Genomic DNA, 20,089 nt, shown 5'->3' with positions numbered 1-20,089 from the left:
ATTTCATACCTATCAAAAATTAATCCTTTTGGATTATAATTAAGTACTATATTTATTACAAATCAATAGAGCCATTAGGAGGCAAAATACCTTGCTTTGTTCCGATAAGGTCCACTTTATGCATTTTTTATACATTGAAAAAATTGTATTAATACGTCTAGATAAAGTTAGACAGGTAAATACATTTGTTTTACTAATGGTGTTTAAATTTTAATTGGATTTTGTCCCTAATTGTTTGTGAACTTTATTCAGGGGCACTGTACATATAAACAATCTTTATTGGACTGTGGACTTCAGTACCGTAACATAAGGTAAGTACCTTCTTACCCAGAATTCCGGAACGGGTTCCGGAATAAAAAAAAAAGTTCTAATTTATAATTAAAAATTTCGTTTAGGTTGGATTCTGGGCATGTCTCGCTTTGCTTTAGCAAGTAAAATATACGATAGTTAATTTAATGACTAGGTATGATAATACAGCATAACTATTAGCCATGTTTGGCCATGTCAATGCATCTAGTCTTGTCAGACGGCTAATAACACAAACATAGTGTAGTTTCTTAGCATCTTTCAATGGTAATTGTGGGTCAAACAGATCACTGTGTTATGTCTTTCCTGTAGACATACACAAGAGTTAAGGGCTATAAAGGTTAATTTTCTTATTTAACCCTTATCCACGTGAAAAGGTCCTCCTTTTATTTAGAGAACTATGATAAAATCATTGCTTACATGCCCACAAGCTGCTAACTATTGCCCACAGGAGAGAAAAATGTACTGTTCGCGATAACACACTAGTTTTCTCTCCTGTGGGCAATAGTTAACAGCTTGTGGGCATGTAAGTAATGATTTTATCATAGTTCTTTAAATAAAAGGAGGACCTTTTCACGTGGATAAGGGTTAAATAAGAAAATTAACCTTTATAGCCCTTAACTCTTGTGTATGTCTACAGGAAAGACATAACACACTGATCTGTTTGACCCTTGTATTAAAATCGAATAAAAGTACTAAAATCCAATATACTTATTCAGTGGTCTCAATTCCGGAATTATAGGTAACGGAAAATTTGTCCGAGATTCCGTATTTTTAATTTATTCCAAAGTTTTATACAAAGTTGGACTGTTGGACCACCCCATTAAACGGTCAAAAGTTGTTTAAACAGTTGATTCATCCAGATACGTTTTTTTTTTTTTTTTTTTTTTATTACTATTATTAATACAAAAAATAACCTTACGATCTAATTCAGTTCCCTGCAAAACTGTTTACACAGTTTGTCTGCAGGTGCGAGTCTCTTATATAATTACGTTATATTGGGTTGTCCACGATTTCGGAATTGCGAATTTATTCCAATGTTTTACACAAAGTTGGACTGTTGGACCACCCTATTAAACGGTCAAAAGTTGTTTAAATAGTTGATTGATCCAGATACGTTATATTGGTGGTTCGTGGTCCGTCCTCGTTTCCATGGTCTTGTCCAAGCCGATGTATCCATGGTGTTGGCTATGTTCTTGTTTTAGCTGCAACCTTACGCCGCGGATTAACAGGAGCATGTACCCTCGAACAACTGAAAAACGAAAGTAGCCGATTAATATCTAAAACTACTTAGTTATGATCACATGCAACTATGGTATAATTGCGTCTATTCGTTATTTCTCGAATACGTATGGTCAGGGCGCCCTCTATGGTCTCATGTATGTTTTATGATGCAAGTATTTAAAGTTACAATAAACCAATAGTTGCATTTATCCTGGTTCACCATAATAGCTTCAAGCTATGGTCTTTTAGTACAAAACAATGGGACACTTCGTGACTACTTTGAAAAAAACTCGTATCTGCCAATCAAAGGAAAAATGTGGTAACTATGTATGGGATACAGTTGTATGGGGGGGTTTAATCTTTTTGCAGATTCTGTTTTTGTATTTTTTTTTAAATAGCGACACCAAGAACTTACAAGAGCTATTATAGTTTCTATTGAATTAAATATTTATTTATATTATTTTCACAAAACGGTGCAGTAACTGCAAAAAATACTGCGTAATACTTACTTATTGTTAATACGACGAAAAATGTCAAAAAATGTTTTAGCTCATGAAACAAATGAGGTGATGGTTGGTACGCAATCGCCGTCACTGCACACAAGACGATACACATAGCGACTCCGAGGTACATAGAAATCTTGAGCAGCTTCACTTTTTTCTGTAACACAATAATAATGATATTAGAAGTATTATAGACCGACCGCTTAAATGAGTCCTCGCCTGCGCGGTACGGGGGCGACGGGGTAGGACGACTAAGGGCGGCGGGGAAGGTGCGGGCGCCGTACGCCTGCCGCCAGAACCAAATGAAGATGGGCGTTTTCAGAAATAAATATCTAAAACCCGATTCTCACAGATCCCGGTGTTTTTGGGTTCTTTCAATTCAGAATCACTAGCATATTCAATTCTGATGATAAAATTAAATGTCCCAAAATCTTGTATGAAAATTGTACATTCCACTACGTCACGCACATACAAGTGAAAAAAAATTTCATACTAAAACGTGACGTAATGGAATGGACATTTTGGGACATCTTTTTTTAATGGAGGGATGGAGAATGCTGTCGATTCTGAGTAGAATGAGCCCAAGAACGTCCAGATGTGAAAGAATCAGGTTTCCATATTTATTTCTGAAAACGCCCAGATTAAACGTTTAAACGTTTTCCAGCTTGCTGGGAATTAATTATTCGAAAATATAAAATTTGATTGGCTTAACAGACACACAACCAGGCGTGGCTCACTCCGCGATTTCGTCGCTTTGCTACAGGTAGCTACAAGTACATCCGTTCCATACCAATTTTGGTGACTAGCCATAAGCCGCGCGTGGCGCTGTCGCCACCTAGCGTCCATATCTGTCCTGATCGTAACATACGCGTTTTGTTAGAGAGTGAGTCTTCTGTAGGTACCTACCTAGTACTATTATTTATTCTGTGACACAACAAACATTTTTATATCGTGTCGCTTTGTTAAAAAATATACTCACTCCATGAGAAGCCACTATAACAAGAATGTTGTACACGATATCCACTAGTAAAGCCAATGAGAATATGAACATTTGAATATCCTTAGACACCTCGACGCGGCTTGCTCCTGACAATGCGTCTATAAGCATTGTTCCCAAATACATGAACATTATCAGAAATGCGTTACAACTCTGAAACAATAACAGGCACATAAGTATAATCTAAATTTATTGAACTGAGCTAATGATTACACAGATGCAGGAGGCCGATTTTTGAATTTTGACCGCTCGATGTCGTGTATTTCGTTCAATAATATCTCCAGTACCGTAAAATGGGGTGAGTAGGGTCAAAACTGAAATTCAAACCTCGATAACATTTTATTTTTACATATGAAAACTGAATGGTGTATATAATAAGTGTTCCGGACGTTTGTATTTTAGTTTTTATTTTATTTTGGGTAGTTCCGAACTTTGACGATAAAGAGGAAAACCCACCTCACCCCGTAGTGCCTCGTATTTTGGGTGAGAGGGGTTTTCATACAAAGGTGATTTTGGAAGATTGTTGGATCGATTTTTTTTTATTATGCGTATTACTATAGCTCCATTTTAAATTGGAATACATTATTTTTGTAGCAGTAGCCTTAAAATCCCTTCTCACCCCCCTCTCAAACCTCCTCTCCCCGCGAAACCTACGCACCTCGTTTTACGGTACCCGGCATTTAAATACTACTAATACAATAGTTGTAGAATTGAAATCGAGTGGTCAACACCACTCGATTCCCAATTTCTATCGCTCGTATTTCAAAAATTAGCATTTCGCTGTTTTCCACCGTGTGTGTGACGAAATCGAGCGCTCGAAATTCAAAAATCGGCCCCCAGTGCATAATTATTTTCCATCGTATTTTCGCGGTGTCTAACGTGTCTTACTATTTCAGTCAGTCTAAACGTAAAAAACGATTGAAGTTGACTGAAGTAGCACGACAAATACGAACGTTTCCGAGAAAATACGATAGAATACAATTATGCGCTACATCTGTAATCTTTAAGCTATTTATTATTGTGTTTAAATGGCAAACGAAAGGCGCACTAAAGGTTCGGGGCGCCATGTCATGTTTGTCAACTATGATCTCTATAGCCGTTGGCAGTAGATACATAATGGATTGTAACCAGACCAGCATCAGCAGACTATCTGGACTGTCGCGTGCCTTATGACGCGTGTCGATCTTATTCTTCATTACCTATTAATCTACTATTCGATCAGTGGATGTCAGAGATTGAAAGACACGGCCTACGAATCAGTCGCACGAAAACAGAATTTATGGAATGCGACTTCGGAGGTTCTGAACCAATCGGCTGCGACATAACTATCGACAACAACAACTTACATAAAGTGTCCCGTTTTAAGTACCTTGGCTCTGTGTTAACGGCCAATGCACGCATAGATGAAGACGTGAGTCACAGAGTTAACACGGGATGGTTAAAATGGAGATCGCTGACTGGGGTACTTTGTGACGCTAAAATGCCTATTAAAACCAAAGGCAAAGTATTTAAGACTGTCGTCAGACCAGCTATGCTGTATGGCTCTGAATGCTGGGCCGCCTTGAAGAAACATGAGCAACAACTTCATACAGCGGAGATGAAAATGCTTCGCTGGGCAGGTGGCGTAACGCGCTTAGACAGAGTGCGGAACGAATATGTACGAGGATCCTTCAAGGTGGCACCTGTAATTGAAAAACTCAGAGAAGGGAGACTCCGATGGTATGGCCACGTAATGAGACGGGACGACAACTATTCCGTGAAAACCGTGCTCAATATCGCCACCAAGCAAAGTACAAGGGGCAGACCTCCGGCCTCTTGGTGGTCCACTGTCAAAAGAGACCTGAAGACGCAAAATATCCCACCACTGACAACACGGGACAGATTGTCCTGGCGCAGACGCACAAGAAGGCCTGACCCCAAATGAAGTTGGGAATAGGGCAGGATGATGATGACCTATTAATCTACTAGCTAGAGTAGGTACTTGAGTACAGACCATCTATTAAAAGATCATTGGCTAGAGTTGATATAATTGACAAACATGAAATGGCGATGGCGCCCTGAATCTTTTTTCTATGGGGCTATTCATAAATTACGTCATTTCAAATTAGGGGGGGGGGGGGGGTCTGGACATCGGATGACGGTAGCATGATATAGGAGGAAACAGGGTCATTAGAAGCATGATTTTTGGATGATTTTAGGGGGGGGGGGGTCAAAAATCGTCAAAAATCGATGACGTAATTTATGGACAGCCCCTATGGCGCCTCCCGTTGCCATTTTAAAACACAATTTTGAATAGGTAGATCCTATTCATCAGCTCAGTTCAAAAAATTTTGACTATAACACATTATAAATTGAACTGATTATGAACTGAACCTGATCAAGTGATCAGTTTATATTTTATATAAACGGTGGCCAACACATACGTAACTGCATTCCTGTTGCCAGGGAGGTTTTGAGATTATACTGAGCAACTTTTACTATGGGATCAACCCCGAATCGCGCAAAAAAAAGTACCCTCCCATAGAAAATGGACCAGCCAAAATGTATGAAACAGCCAAATTTTTTATTGCGATTGGGGTTGGTCCCATACTAAAAGTTGCTCAGTATAATTCCAAAATCTCCCTGGCAACGGGAATGCAGTTATTTTTTAGCCAGCCTGTATAGTAGTGTGAGTATTATTTAGGCTAATAGGCACCTAAAAAAACACAAATCAAAATATTTGATAGAGTCTGTTCGGAAAGAGAAGAGTCGTGGAATGTATGGGGCCCAATAATTACACGACCCTTCTCTTTCCGCACAGATTCTAAAAATAATTTGATGTGTTCCCAAAGTTGTATAAGGACAAGGAATACACTTGACCAGAGAGCCTACCGCGAACACCGAAGTTCCCAAATTTCGGGCAAATTTCTCTTTTACTCCAATTAAGGCGTAAATAGAGTGACAGAGACAGTAGCTCGAATTTTACGAACTTCATTTTTCACGGTTATTATACTGAAACACACAACCTGTCAGTAGAAAAAGGCGCGAAATTCAATTTTTCTATGGGAAGTCAACTCTTCACGCCTACATTTTTAATAAAAGTTCATTGTACGCGGCGCTTACGTAGGTGGTACCTATTATAGTAAAATTAGTAGGCAAGTGTGGCTGGCCTTCAAATTGGGGGCGGTTTAGGTAGGGTAGGTACACTGGTACACATTGATTAGTGTTTTTACATAAGTATAAGTAAAGCGGGCATTACATTATACAATTTGCAGAGCGCTAATTAAGTGTTGCTCGGCGAGATAAAAAAGAGCTTGTTCATTACACTACACTAGCTAGCGACGCTAGTTAGTGTCTTATTTTCATTTCACCAGTGATCATCGTTCGAATCGAACGTCGCGTTTCGGTCGAAGGTCGCGTTTCGGTCGAATTCTTTGTACATTTCGAGAAGCACTTTGTTAGCATAATTTCTAATGTCTTTGTTTTTGTAATCTTTATGCGTTTTATCCCATAAAAATGGCATGTCTTTATAAAGTTCATGATTGAAGAAGAAGATTTTAGCAGTAGGTACTTCCTTTTCCCTTGTCTGTGGCTGTGTCATTTTGAACTGAAATGCAATAACTAAAACAATAAAACATCCATCATACGCGTGTTCGAGTGCATCGGTGGCGTGCCGACAACTGACCTTACACAGTAAGCGCTGAGCGCGCTAAAACCATTTACACTATGCGTTCTAGTGCGCTAGATAGCGTTAGTGCGGCAGAGCACATGCGATCGCACTAGATTGGGTCACTAACTGGCTTACTGTCTTTACACTATACTAAATTAGTGCGCTAACTCAGCTAGCGCACTGCAAATTGTATAATGTAATGCCCGCTTAAATGTAATGTAGTATACCCTATAATGGACGTGGAACCGGTAATGGAACAAAAAAACACAAATCCTCTAAAATAAGTATCTAAAAGTAGTTCCTAGAGCTGCTTCAGTTTGAATTTTTAATAAATTCGGTTACTTTTTAAGAAATTGGCGTCAACCCAAAAGTTGTCGTGTCACTGAAAAAAAATACCACTAAGAATTCTTAACAACTTCGCTAAAAGAGGTGAGTTAATTTATTAAATTTTAATTAATTAATACTTGATGAAAACTAGAATGTGTTTTGTTAATTGCATTTACTATGGGATAAGGTATACAACACACTATGTTGTAACTCCACAGAAGTAAAAAAATAGTTGTATTTGGCCCAATCCCATTTTAGGAGCTGTAAAACTGCATACCTCCTATGATGGGACAATTTACATAATGATGCTTGCCATGCCATAATTTCATGTTTAAACAATACAGAAGTAAAATGTATTTACGAAATATGTCAACCAGGAGGTATGCTCGGACTTCGGATAAATTAATATCGTTTTTCCAAACTTTTATTTAACTTGCCCTGTTAGTTAGTGTGGGTCAAATCTTGGTAGCTGAATTTGACCCACTTTCCGATTTCCGATTGAGTTGAAATTTTGTATACGTAATTAAGTATACAAATCGGATGATAATGCAATATTATGATAACATGGACCTGATCTGATGATGGAGACAGGAGGTGGCCATGGGAATTCTGCAATTAACGCTAACTAATTGTGTTTGGGTATATTAGAATTGTCTCGATGGGTCTAATACAATAATAATTGTCTGTGGAAAGAAAAATACATTCAGCGATAAAAGCTTATAACAATAATAGATTTTTTTGCCATAACTTATTCCCTATTTCAATATTTTATACTGATAGAGCAATGTCCATTATAGGGGGCCCATTACTGGATCCACGTCCATTACCGGGGTTCCATTACTGGAGCTTTGGTGTCCATGACTGGAGAAAAAAAACATAGTTTTAATTTGTTAAGTATGTGGAAACTCATTGCAGTATCTTTGATACAACACGCCTGAAACATGAAAGACGGATAGGACATTCATCTTGTAACACGCTAAGCGGTAGACCATTTACATGTATCAGGGAAATATCACAAATACTCCAAATTTCCTCTTAAATGTCCCATGACTGGTGCTGTCACCTTATATGCAAATTCGCCACACTTATCCGCCACACTTATCCGCTACACTTATCCGTATGCCACACTTACCCATTGACCTTATAAAAAGTAGTGTTTCGATGTTTTGATCACTCACCAAACTGAGAGAAGCCCAAACTATAACTTCAATCCTGGGACTAATACAACAGCAACAATGTTTAATCTTGGACCTGGACCTGTTATATACTGGACTGTGGTCGTTCGACATATTGTCCTAATAACTAAATCTCCAAAACACTTCACTGAATTTAGCACGCGTGTGTATTCGTACACTTCCAACTGCCGACTGGCGCCTCTGTTATTAACGTAGTATTTGTATGACTCATTCAGACGCCGAAACTAGGCAGATAATGAAAACACAAAAAACAAACTTAAGTGTACATGCGGGAAAATTCTGAATTAAATCACCGTAGTACATCTAGCTCTCGGTAGCGATATTGGCGCGCCGCCTGTACCCGCAAAGCTCACCTTGAGTTATATTTAGTCTGTAGACCTTGAAGGTTAATGGCCTCATGGGCCTTATGGGATTCGCAATACATTGCGGTTTTTGATCGATCCATTGAATTCGTTGGTCCTACTTAGCCGGCAATTATCTAAAATCGCATTCCATTTGTTGCAAAGTCTGTAGAAGCCTTTACGAAATATGTCCTGGTATTCCCAGACTATGCGTAGAATATACGTCGTGTTTTGATGTACCGTTGTGGGGATTCCTAGATTCCAAGTGAGTGTTTAAAGGTAAACTAGAGTCCAAACAACAATGTTTTCATTTGATTTATAATTCATATAAGTATGTAGGTTTAGATAATTTTCATGCGATTTATCATTTATTGTTAACAAAAGACCAAGATATATAACATTTTTTAAGTTTTTATTCCTTACAGACTTAATTAATAAGAACTTATCATATCATTTAGTTTTTTTTTTACCAGTTGTGTTATTGGAAAAAGTTCATAATGGCGGAGTCATGGTGGTACTAACTACAATTGTAACACGCTTGACGCTGACGCCACAAATGTAATCTATGGCCATGTATGGCGGTCGGCGAGCGTGCGTTCCATATTCCATGGCAGAAGGCATATTCATATTCTTTCTATTGATCATACATTGTCACAAATGCCTAATTTACATTATTATATGAGACGTCCTACGGGTAAAGGTACCTTATGGCGGTTGGCACTTACGCTATTATTAACGCACCTCCAATATTATTGCGGCGCTATGCGACGTAAGCGCCAGCCGCCATAAGGTACCTTTTGACTTGGAACGTCACATATACAATAGGTATGTCAGAAATATATAAGATTAAAATAAACTAATGAACGCGTCGAACTGGGGGTTCCTGGTCCCTCCCCATTTCCACGGTCCTGTCCAAGTGATTATATCCATGTTCTTGTAGCTGCAACCTGACGACGCACATTAGCAGGAGCATGTATCCTCGCATAGCTGAAAAACAAAAGCGGGTTCAATCATCTACGACAAGGTAAACCCATAGATTATACTGGGTTTATTGTGTCTATAATTTGTTTATATTTCTTATGATTTGATTTATTTTTCTAAACAACGTGAACTACAGAAGCTCCTGCCATCAAGTGATATACTTGGATAATAAAACGTAACATAGAGGGCGTTTGACAAATTGTATTCGAGAAATAACGAAATAGACGCAATATTCCCTTAGTTGCATTTATCCCGGTTGACCTTATTTATTTATTTAAACTTTATTGCACAAATAATTAAACTAATATCTGGAAGACAGAACTTTGCTCGGAAACCATATAAACACTCAAAAATGCGCGTTTTCGCAGAGATAAGACCTAGCTAGATCGATTTTTCGTCCCCGAAAACCCCCATATAGCAAATTTCATCGAAATCGTTAGAGCCGTTTCCGAGATCCCCGAAATATACATTATATATAAATAAATATACAAGAATTGCTCGTTTAAAGGTATAAATCGTACAAATGGCGGACTGAATGCCAAAAGGCATTTTCTACTAGTCAGGCGTTGGGTCAAACAGAGATATTATATGATAAAAGCACAAAATACTTACTTATCAGTAAGACAAAAATTGCCGAATATTTATAAAACAGCGCCGCAGCGTCTGATGGTCCGATCGCTATCGCAGTTGCGAAACCCAAAATTAGCGTTACTGTTAGAACGAACCACAACACGGCGCCGAGGTAATAGGAAATGTTAAGCAGCTTCGCGTTTCCCTGTAACACAATAAATAAATTTAAGGAAGGTAGAGGCAAAGAGAATAGAGTGTATAGAGAGTTACTGTCATGGTAAATTATGTAGCCAAAGTACATTTACTGTCATCTTTCGACAGAAGATTAAAACTGTTGCCATTTGCATGTTGTTTGCTGAATGCCATTTGACTTTGATCCTTATTCTTTCACTGATATGTGTTAACTTGTTAAATATTAATATTAACGCCATCTACTCAGGGCGTATTTAATTTACCCTAGAGCCATCCGGGCCATGGCCCGGGGCGCCAAGAGCGGCGAATGCCGGCCCTGGCGGATTACATTTTGTTTTTATTCCTTGACTTTTGGGGCGGCGAAACTTATTGGCTCGGGGCACCAAATTTCAAAATACGCCCCTGCATCTACTCGAGAGTAACGAAGCCACTTTCCCCTATAGAGTCTGTGCGGAAAGAAAAGAGCTATAGAATGTATTGGTTTTCTTATATTCCACTCCGCGAGTCCACGATTCTTCTTTTTCCGCACAGACTCTATCTTTAAATTATACAATCCACAACGCCAACTATACAGTTGGCAACAACAGACCGGGCTGTCGTTACAGCCCGCGGCAGACGCAGCCAAAAAGGGCCTCGCCCTGAAACGGCCTCCTCACACACCCCCAGAAAGGGGGAGTGTCAGATGACCCGCTGTGTTCTACCTAATCATGATTTCTCCAATCGGTTAATATAATGCCCACCCCAAGAGAAGACCCTACGATGAGTATGTTGTGCACCACGTCGGCAATTAACACCAATGAGATCATCAATATTATCAAATCCTCGGGGGCGTAGCGATGGCCATCCCCTCTCATTGCATCCGCGAACAATACCCCAAAAATCAGGTAAAATAAGGACACCGTGCTGATAGTCTGAAACAGTAATAAAACATAATAATAATCCCTGAATAAATCACAAATACGTATATGAAATTCCTTTATTGATTATGTTACTAAATTATTATTTATTATTGTATTTGTTACACTATAGTTCGTTTTTATAGCATTAGAAAAAAGGTAAACAATCTTGACGTGTATTTTTTATTGAAAAACACTTGACAAATAAGTCACGGGAAATATGTAACAATTGTGAATCATAAACTTACGATTATTTACATTCTTTTGCTTTCATAAGTAGTAGTTACTGATTTTTAAAAACCGTTTTTTAATTAAAAGACACGTCAAGATCGCGGAGTCGTATTTTTTTAGAGCATATTTCAATATTTTTTAATAAAAAGACACGTCAAGATTGTTTACCTTCTTTCTAATGCTAAAGATACGAACTGTAGCAGCACTTGGATAATGTGTCTATATTGTATATCGCAGCACTTGTGTTTATTTTGCACGTTTCAAAGTTCTAAAGTATGTACCTATCGTATCCAGTCTATTTTTGGAAGAGTTCACCGTCATGCACTTAACACTGACAACAGTAGTTTAATGATCACAAAAATAATAATAAATAGATATGCTATAAGTTCACATTACAAGTTAAATACTTGTAAAATATTTAACGCATCTTTTGATTACTCACCAAACTGATACATGCCCAAATTGCAAGTTCAATCCTGGGACTTATACAAAAACTACAACAATTTTTAGGTAGTTTTATTGCCATCTTTGAAATAATATTTTGAACTACGTTTTTTATAAATGTTGAATCAAAACACTAAATAAAAACATTTTAAAATAATTTTAGTACCCACGCGTCTTTATTCGCACACTTGCGAGTGTCGACTGGCGATGCACAGTTTTTGTTATTCATTAATCATTACTTTATCATTACAGTATGTTCTCAGTATTGTTATAGCATGCAGCCCGGCGAAACCCAGCAGATAAAAAAAAACAAATACAAACTTAAGTCTGCATGCGGTAAAATTTCTAACTAACTAGTAGTTCGCCCCGAACTGAGAACTCGCGGTTCTCCAAAAACTAGTAGTGATTGAATTTGTTGCACCTACTTACGGCGCGATTCGGGAAATGAATTAGAGATTCACTAGATATGAAATAGTAAACATATGTGACGTTCCACGGCAAAAGGTACCTTATGGCGGTTGGCGCTTACGCTATTATTAACGCCGCTCCAATATTATTGCGGCCGCCATAAGGTACCTTTTGCCGCGGAACGTCACATATTTTTACTATATCATATCTAGTGAATCTCTAATTCATTTTCCGAATCGCGCCGTTAGTCGGCAAGGGATCGAAAACCGTGTGCGATTTATTGCGTAACCCGAGCACTTTTATTATTTTGATACCAAACTCGACTTACTTTCTTGCAAATAAGATGATAACTGTAGGTAATTTGATTGTTGTAACGTCACAATGCTAGTGTTTCATATAGGTAAATTCCATAGTAGAAAATCGGCTTGACAGTTCGAAAAAAGAAACTGATTTGACTAGTAGTCGAATACCCTATAATGAGCACTAGGGAAAACCTCAAGAGTCACCGGGACCGAGAAAAAGAAAATTCCCAACTCTACAGCTTTTAAAAATCCACGATTCTAAAACAAACCCACCACGAATAACAGCTGTAACCGCCACTGGAAAACTTATTCAATTTTGAACCGTATTCTCGCGCGATACGTTCTAAATTCAACTGGTTTCCCAATGGCCGTTCCGACAAGGTAGCACACACTCGGAACATGTAATTCCCGTCAGGGAGCCTACCTCGAAACACGAAAACCTAAATTCCATTATCTTCCTCTCTATCGCTCGAATATGCATAAGTGATAGAGAGGCAGATAACGAAATTTAGATTTACGTGTTTCGCGGTTGGCCCCGCAGAGCCAGACAGACTCGATGATGTCATTTGGCGCCAGATGCCGAAAAGAGTGACAGAGCAAGACACAACAACAATAGCGCTGTCTCTTACGCGCCGTAACACTCGACCGATGTTTGCGAATATTTTAGTTGAAACAAGGCCAAATGTGTTAGTTGAGCTATGTACCTACTGATAGTAGACGTGATTCACGTGTAGCTTTTCAACTGTTTTATTTACTAGCATTTACAAAGTAGTATTAGCAATACCTATTTGTAATGATTACTATGGAATCTGAGTAAGTGTTTTTTTAACCGACTTCAATTTCATGGAAGGAGGAGGTTCTGTATTCGGTTGTGGCTATTTTTTTTTTTCTATGTACGTTCACCGATTACTCCGACATCCGTAGTCCGATTTGAGTAATTCTTTTTTTGTTTGAAAGGAGCTACCTCCGAGTTGGTCCCATTTTAATTTGGTTCTGTTCTGATGATGGGATCCATGAGGAATTGAGGGAACTCCTCAATTTTTAAAGGCACATGCATGGTGTTTTGGGCGTTTTCTTAAGCAACTCGAGCATTTTCTCCCGAAAACCACCAATTTGATGAATTAGACCTGATGATGATGATTATTTTGATGATAATGATGATGATTTCTTTAAATTTAAGTATGTTCAGCGATTACTCCGGCACCTGTGATCCGATTTGAGTAATTCTTTTTTTGTTTGGAAGAAGTTACCTCCAAGGTGTTTCCGTATTATTTTTGGTTCTGGTCTGATGATGGAATCCATGAGGAATTGAGGGAACTCCTCAATTTTTAAAGGCACGTGTTAAGTGATTTCGGGGTTTTCTAAAGTAACTCGAGCAATTGCTTCCGAAAACCACCAATTTGATGTACTGCAACTGTAGCCTTACCACGAGTTTGACATTGACACATTCGCTAACGTCTTATGCATCTAAATGTAACTTTTTATGCATCTCGCTCACACTAAGGTTAGTACGAGCGAGATGCATAGGAAGTAAGTTACAAACATGCTAGCGAATATATCAATGTCAAACTCGTGGTAAGCTGGTAAGGCTACTGATCGGGGATTAGGGTTAGGAGTCAAGGGGTCAGGGATTAAGGGGTCGGGGAATGGCGGTTGAAGAGTTGCTGGTTCAGGATCGAGGGGTTCCTGGATCAGGGGTTGATGTGCTGTGAGGTTGAGTGATCGGGGGGCAGAGGGATTGGGTCAGTGGCGGGGCGGGCGGATGGATTTAGTTGACAGGAATTATAATTTCCTATACGGACTCGAGAAAATTTCTGGTTCAGGGTCGAGGGGTTCCTGGATCAGGGGTTGATGCGCTGTGAGGTTGAGTGATCGGGGCGTTGAGGGATTGGGTCAGTGGCGGGGCGGAGGATGGATTTAGTGTAGTAGTGACAGGAATTATAATTTCCCAGACGGACTCGAGAAAATTCCTGATTACATATTTATTAAAGAAATAGGTAGGTACACGAATTTAGTGTTAAACATGATCTTGTTTTTCATTCATGCGTCGCGCTCTTAACAATGCGTTAAAACTAAAAATGGAAAAATAAAAACTTTTTACAAAAAAAAGCAAACCGACTTCAAAAAGGATAAAATAAAATATTATCCTTTTTGAAGTCTATGCGTTACCAACTGATATGTTTGAAGTCGGTGCCAAGCCAAGTAGTAACAATACCAGTCAAAAATAATCAGCTTTATGGCTATAAATCCCATTAGAACTGTACTAATAACTATTACAAATGTGTAAGTAATTCTGTCTGCCTCTTTGTCGCCTTTTCATGGCTAAACAACTGAACCGCTTTAGGTGAAATTTGGCAAGAAGGTAAATTTCTTGAATTGTTTTATATTTTGAAATGTAGTCCTCTGGATAAGGGACGGGAAATTACTCAGTCCCAATCTCACACTTGCGTGCTATAGACTGTTGGAGCATTAGTAAGAAATGCTCTTTAAAAAATACGACGGAAAAAAAATTGGATTTCCACTAATGTGCCGACAAACATGGTACAAACTGCGCCAAGAAGGTTTGATCGTGTGTTCTGAGGTGTGTTCTTAGATACAATCTACGTCAAAGATATGTTTACACTTTTGCACCTTTGTAATAAGGCGAAAAGTGTAAACATATTTTTAACGTCGACTGTACCTACAGAAAGTACGTTCATTGTCGTCGTGTAAGGCAATCCAACGTAGGTACATCCTTATCGAATCGCACCAAAATCATGGTATGCTTCAAAATTTGACTTGGCACCGACTTCAAACATATCAGTTGGTAACGCATAGACTTCAAAAAGGATAATATTTTATTTCATCCTTTTTGAAGTCGGTTTGCTTTTTTTTGTAAAAAGTTTTTATTAACTGGTTATGTTCAAGCATCAGTGTACCTTGTACGGTTACTATTTTTATTTCGCGGAAGTTCAAGGGAAAGTTTAGCAAAAACATGGCCTGACGTCTGACGTATGCCTACATTTTTTAACTGTATTAATAAGAAAGGGACGGGTGCCGCGCCACTCCTGTGCCGGGCCTACTGAAAGAGGTTTGAGATAACAAACATTAAGTATTTAAATGTTTCTTCTATCTAAATCTATTCTGTTTATTTTAAGACTACGTTAGCAAAAATTTGAATTTAATACCTTCTTAAGTTGAGTGTTTATTACTGATAACTCTAAAATAAAAATTAATTTAAATAAATAAAGGGCGTGGCCTACCTGCCTACGCCCATGTTTGTAGGCGCGAAGGGTAATAATCGTCCTATAGAAAATTTTAATTTCGCGCCTTTCCTTTGGCTACTGATAAACTTGTTTGACCGGCTTTACCTATATATTTTTTTTTGTTCGTAAGGGTCCTTCATTTTCACAGTTGTTCATTTCCTGAACTCTGGATCTGAAGAAGATTTATTTTCTCTTTATGAAGCCTCTTTTTTAAGGTGACACTTTTTAATTAATTCACTTCTCAGTTTCTTTTGCATATCGTCACTTTCTTTAGCCAAGGAAATAAATGCTGCACAAAATTGCAAATTTTTTGGGGGCTAATTTAACCACAAACAAGTTTTATACAGTGTTTTTTTTTTAGCCATACGGTGGCGGTGCGACGTGAATATGTTGGTCAATGGTCATTACTAAAAACTTTTTCAATTGGACCAACTTCAAATATACTAACTGTTCCATAATACATTTCGCCTATGTCGATGTTTGCTAGTACCTACTTGCTACAGGACAGAGACATTTTCGCGGTTATAGGGTTTTTAGAGTTCGTTCGAATGTCATCATAGTTTAACTAAGTATGTATGTAAAATGTATGCTTACAGGCGTTCTTGCTGTTCATCCTCTGTGTGCTGCGGGGCGCCGGTGGAAAAAGGATGCTTCGTATTCGCCATCATAAATGCCGTAAGTGAAAATAACCAATCTACTACACCACGTATAATAGCCGTAACCCAACCAAAAGAGACTTGAGGGAACTATCATAGGGACCATCATTCGATCCCAATACCATAATTATATGACACGATAAACAATTGAATGAGTTTTACAATAGCTGTTTGTTACGCGTGCCGTGCAAAGGTCCGGCTTATTAGATAATATCCGACCGGCGGTTATCATCGAGTAGCCAAGTGGTAAACTGTTACGTTCAAACAAATACATACATATGTACCTAAGTGCGAAAGTGACACATTGTCATGTATCTCGACAGGCTATAACCGCGATAGGCGTGACCACCAATACGTGCAGCAATAAACTTTATAACAATAACTTCATCCTTTCTGATTCCAGATTATTTGCGTGGCAGCTTCCATCGGATGCCTTGCCTTCCTAATCCTCAGCCTCGGCGCCTTTTTCGACGGAGAATCCCGAAGCTCTAACGAAATGCTACTGGTGTACTTCTTCTCGGGCATCGCTCTCGGTTGCTGTGTGGTCAGCATCTTAGCGCTCGCGTTCGCTATCTTGCTGGTTGTGGGGATTCGTCGTGTAAGTTGCTCAATTTTGCAGTATTTGCGAATAACATATACTTACCTATATGACTCATTTGCCCTAACTAATAAGTCACCACAAAACATAACAAATATAGCTTTTATTAAACAAAGAGCAATCGGCCGCCCGTATTTCTAACGAGGACCGATTGACTCACATCCACGACTCAAAAAAAATTTACTCATTTGAGGGGAGAGACTAACCTCTCATTGCGAGACACAGCGATCGGACCTTTCGCTCCACCTATGGTTGCCGCCGCTGCCGCCGCCGGCCGCGCAATATCGTAGCCGAGCCGTAAGGCCGCGAACTGTCGTTGTAATTCTAATTAGACGCAACCGCAAACATATGAATCAGAGAATGACCCTAAAACTGTTTTGTATAGTCTGTACTAGTTCGGTAAAGATTTTATTGAATATTGTTCCAGCGCAACAAGAGTTACGTGAAGGCCTACCTGATATTCGGCATCATCGTGGAGGTGCTGAGCGTGATCGGGTGTCTCGTGATCATCGGGGTCGAGTGGGGGGACGTGGTCATGATGTACACGCTGATCCCTCTCGGAGTTTGCGGTGAGTGTACTCTTTTATACAATATATTTTATCTACACACATGTCATAAGCCCTTTGCGTTCAAAAACCGCAAATTACAGCCAGCATGAAGATAAACTATTTTGTTCAAAATACTTTTCTTATCAGTGCAAATATTATTAACTATAGCGTAATGTAATAATAACATCGAAATTGATTTTGTAATGACATTAAATTTTCGAACATCTGAGAAAAACAACGCAATTTGATTTGTCCTCTATTATTAAATCAGTCAAGATGAGGTTCGATTCGAAATGAAATGTCAGTCTCTCATGTTATACTTATCGAACGATATAACAATTGGACCGACCTTAGTTTGTCCCCGAATTAAAAAAAATACGGTTACGTTGCTTTCGCCGCGTCTGTAACTAAAAAAATCGCCCATAACGACATTACAAGCAAAGGGGTCATCCATTAATTACGTCACGCGTTTATGGGTGATCCCAAAGGTTAGATTAGTTGCTACCTTAAAACATGAAAGCCTTTACAGTGGTTATATCCTAATCAATGTTTGTTTGTTTTCAGTTATGTACGCCTTGATACTAATACTCGTGTACCAGACCTACCGGGTGTTTTTGGAACCCGCGCCCGCCACACACACAAAACTGCTCAACTCCTATGACGTTTCAGGACCGTAAATCTAGTCTTAGGCCTCTATCGCACGAGCGTTTTTACAAAGCGCGATAAAAATCGTTTGATGACACAAATGGATACCCGTGTATTTATAACGACGGAGCTTTTTTTACGAGCGTTGTCGGATTTTTTAGTGTTGGCCATAAAATCAAATTTAGCGTAGCTACGAAGTGCTGCAATAACCCCATTATCTAATATTTCGCAACTATCGGATTCGAATACTATCTTAAAGCCTTTCTTGGCCATGGCGCTTACCGACAATAAGTTAGCTACTAAAATTGTGTAGGAGCTCTTTACATCATGCTAGGACCAAACATATCGATATACGGCATCATTTTATTAGAGAACTTGTAAATAGTAATAAGATTACTATTGAGTATCTAAACACTAATGATATGTTGGCAGATATACTGACGAAAGCGTTGTGTAAATTTAAACACAGTAAGTTTGTGAGACAGCTCACATTACTGTCATAGGTAAATACATTTAACTATGTAGGTATTCTATGTAATCATTGTGTTCTTAATGTAATTACCATCATGGTTATTTGTTGGTTTAGTCAACATGATAGTGATTACATGAAATTAAAAGACTTGTTTATTTTATAAACATTTATTGAATAACAATTCATAATGTGAATAACTGAACTTTGTTAATAAGGTGTAGCGAAAGTTCAGTGCATATGTTTTTGTTAATTTAATGTTATAGTGAAGTGTAAGTCACTATTTAAGTTTTGTGTTTAAACAAGATTGCTTTGGTTTAAGGGCCAGTGTTGGAAAGTGTCTTCGTAAACTTAAAGAATCTTGTTTTATAGGTAACTGCATAAACGCACGTGGAACAAGTTTAAATGTTTGAATAAATATACAGCTTTTGTTCGCGTGCGTGATGCCGACACATTCGGAGTTCTAACAGAACAGAACACAGAACACGAAGTTCTAGCGTAAGGTTTTAACGCGACGCTTTTTAATCTAATGTGCGAACCTAAGGCCGTGACCGATGGCCGAAATTAACCATTAAGTAGATATATGGCCTAAAACCAGAATACTCAATAGTACTAAGTTTTTCTAATAATATTATTATGATTATACCTCTAGAATATACTGAATAAGCCAATTCAAACAAGAGGCTAACCAAACTCCACACAGGAGCAATGAAAACAGCTCTTTATATAGAGATTTCCATACAGGGTGATTCAATTTGCTTGACTCGAACCTGCTTGCTAATATCTAGATTCTAAAATTCACGAGCGTACTACAATGTTTCGTAAAGTGAAACCTTGAGCGTTGCGAGGGGTTCAAGGCACGAGCACAAACTCGCACACTGCATTTTTTTGTTAAATATGTTATTTTTATGTATGTATTACCTAATGAAGTTTTCTAGTCTTTAACAATAGTTTTAATTATGTACAAACAAAATTATGATTTAGAAAATGTATTTAACATTTGATTAAGAAATATATTTTTTAACAACACAATGAGTGTTTTTTTTTCCTAGAAATTACTTAGATGTTATGTATGTATGTCACATTATTGCACATAAACAGGTTTACATAAAACGGACAAAACAAAACAAAAATGTTATGCAAAGGCGAACTTATCCCTAACAGGGATAATGTTAATGTGGATGTGTTAATGTTATGTTTTTATTTAAAATTTAAGGCATCATCAACTGTCCAGATCTCTTAAGAGCCCATCAACGTGCACACTGCTAAATAATCGTGATGATTTAAATTTAACGAAAGATATTTAAAAAAGGTGATGGCACGTGGGCGGAGGTCGGAGGATCTTGAGGGAATCGGAGAGA

At 38.3% G+C, this 20,089-nt stretch overlaps 2 protein-coding genes and 1 long non-coding RNA gene across 3 annotated transcripts; 1 reads left to right on the top strand and 2 right to left on the bottom strand.

The window, feature by feature from the left end:
• Positions 1–983: 983 nt before the first annotated feature.
• On the bottom strand, positions 984–8,362 carry LOC134796864 (uncharacterized). The gene is made up of 4 exons (XM_063769071.1): positions 8,185–8,362; positions 3,013–3,183; positions 2,040–2,190; positions 984–1,558 (listed from the first exon to the last, which is right to left on the bottom strand). The coding sequence occupies exons 1-4, from the start codon at positions 8,293–8,295 to the stop codon at positions 1,425–1,427; spliced, it is 567 nt and encodes a 188-aa protein (XP_063625141.1). The 5' UTR covers positions 8,296–8,362; the 3' UTR covers positions 984–1,424.
• A 991-nt stretch (positions 8,363–9,353) lies between these two features.
• LOC134796865 (uncharacterized) lies at positions 9,354–12,006 on the bottom strand. Its single transcript, XR_010145014.1, has 4 exons — positions 11,856–12,006; positions 11,027–11,197; positions 10,137–10,299; positions 9,354–9,530 (listed from the first exon to the last, which is right to left on the bottom strand). It is a non-coding gene; the product is annotated as an uncharacterized LOC134796865 (long non-coding RNA).
• A 4,341-nt stretch (positions 12,007–16,347) lies between these two features.
• On the top strand, positions 16,348–18,329 carry LOC134796862 (uncharacterized). The gene is made up of 4 exons (XM_063769070.1): positions 16,348–16,487; positions 16,872–17,066; positions 17,494–17,635; positions 18,179–18,329. Exons 1-4 carry the CDS (start codon positions 16,395–16,397, stop codon positions 18,289–18,291), a joined length of 543 nt encoding a protein of 180 aa, XP_063625140.1. The 5' UTR covers positions 16,348–16,394; the 3' UTR covers positions 18,292–18,329.
• The last annotated feature ends 1,760 nt before the right edge of the window (positions 18,330–20,089 follow it).

This window comes from Cydia splendana, chromosome 14 (assembly GCF_910591565.1).
Source record: "Cydia splendana chromosome 14, ilCydSple1.2, whole genome shotgun sequence".
Classification (NCBI taxonomy): Eukaryota; Metazoa; Arthropoda; class Insecta; order Lepidoptera; family Tortricidae; genus Cydia; species Cydia splendana.
The sequence above is the reverse complement of the archived record's forward strand: the minus strand, read 5'-3'. Positions and strand labels throughout refer to the sequence as shown.

Excerpts from the sequence above, each read along its gene's own strand:
- LOC134796862 (XM_063769070.1), top strand. The coding sequence starts at position 16,395 with ATGTATGCTTACAGGCGTTCTTGCTGTTCATCCTCTGTGTGCTGCGGG. Across the intron at positions 17,067-17,493 it reads TGGTTGTGGGGATTCGTCGT|CGCAACAAGAGTTACGTGAA; the intron begins GTAAGTTGCTCA and ends ATATTGTTCCAG. Across the intron at positions 17,636-18,178 it reads GATCCCTCTCGGAGTTTGCG|TTATGTACGCCTTGATACTA; the intron begins GTGAGTGTACTC and ends GTTTGTTTTCAG.
- LOC134796864 (XM_063769071.1), bottom strand. The coding sequence starts at position 8,295 with ATGTCGAACGACCACAGTCCAGTATATAACAGGTCCAGGTCCAAGATT. Across the intron at positions 3,184-8,184 it reads TTTGGGCTTCTCTCAGTTTG|AGTTGTAACGCATTTCTGAT; the intron begins GTGAGTGATCAA and ends TTATTGTTTCAG. Across the intron at positions 2,191-3,012 it reads TTATAGTGGCTTCTCATGGA|AAAAAAGTGAAGCTGCTCAA; the intron begins GTGAGTATATTT and ends ATTGTGTTACAG.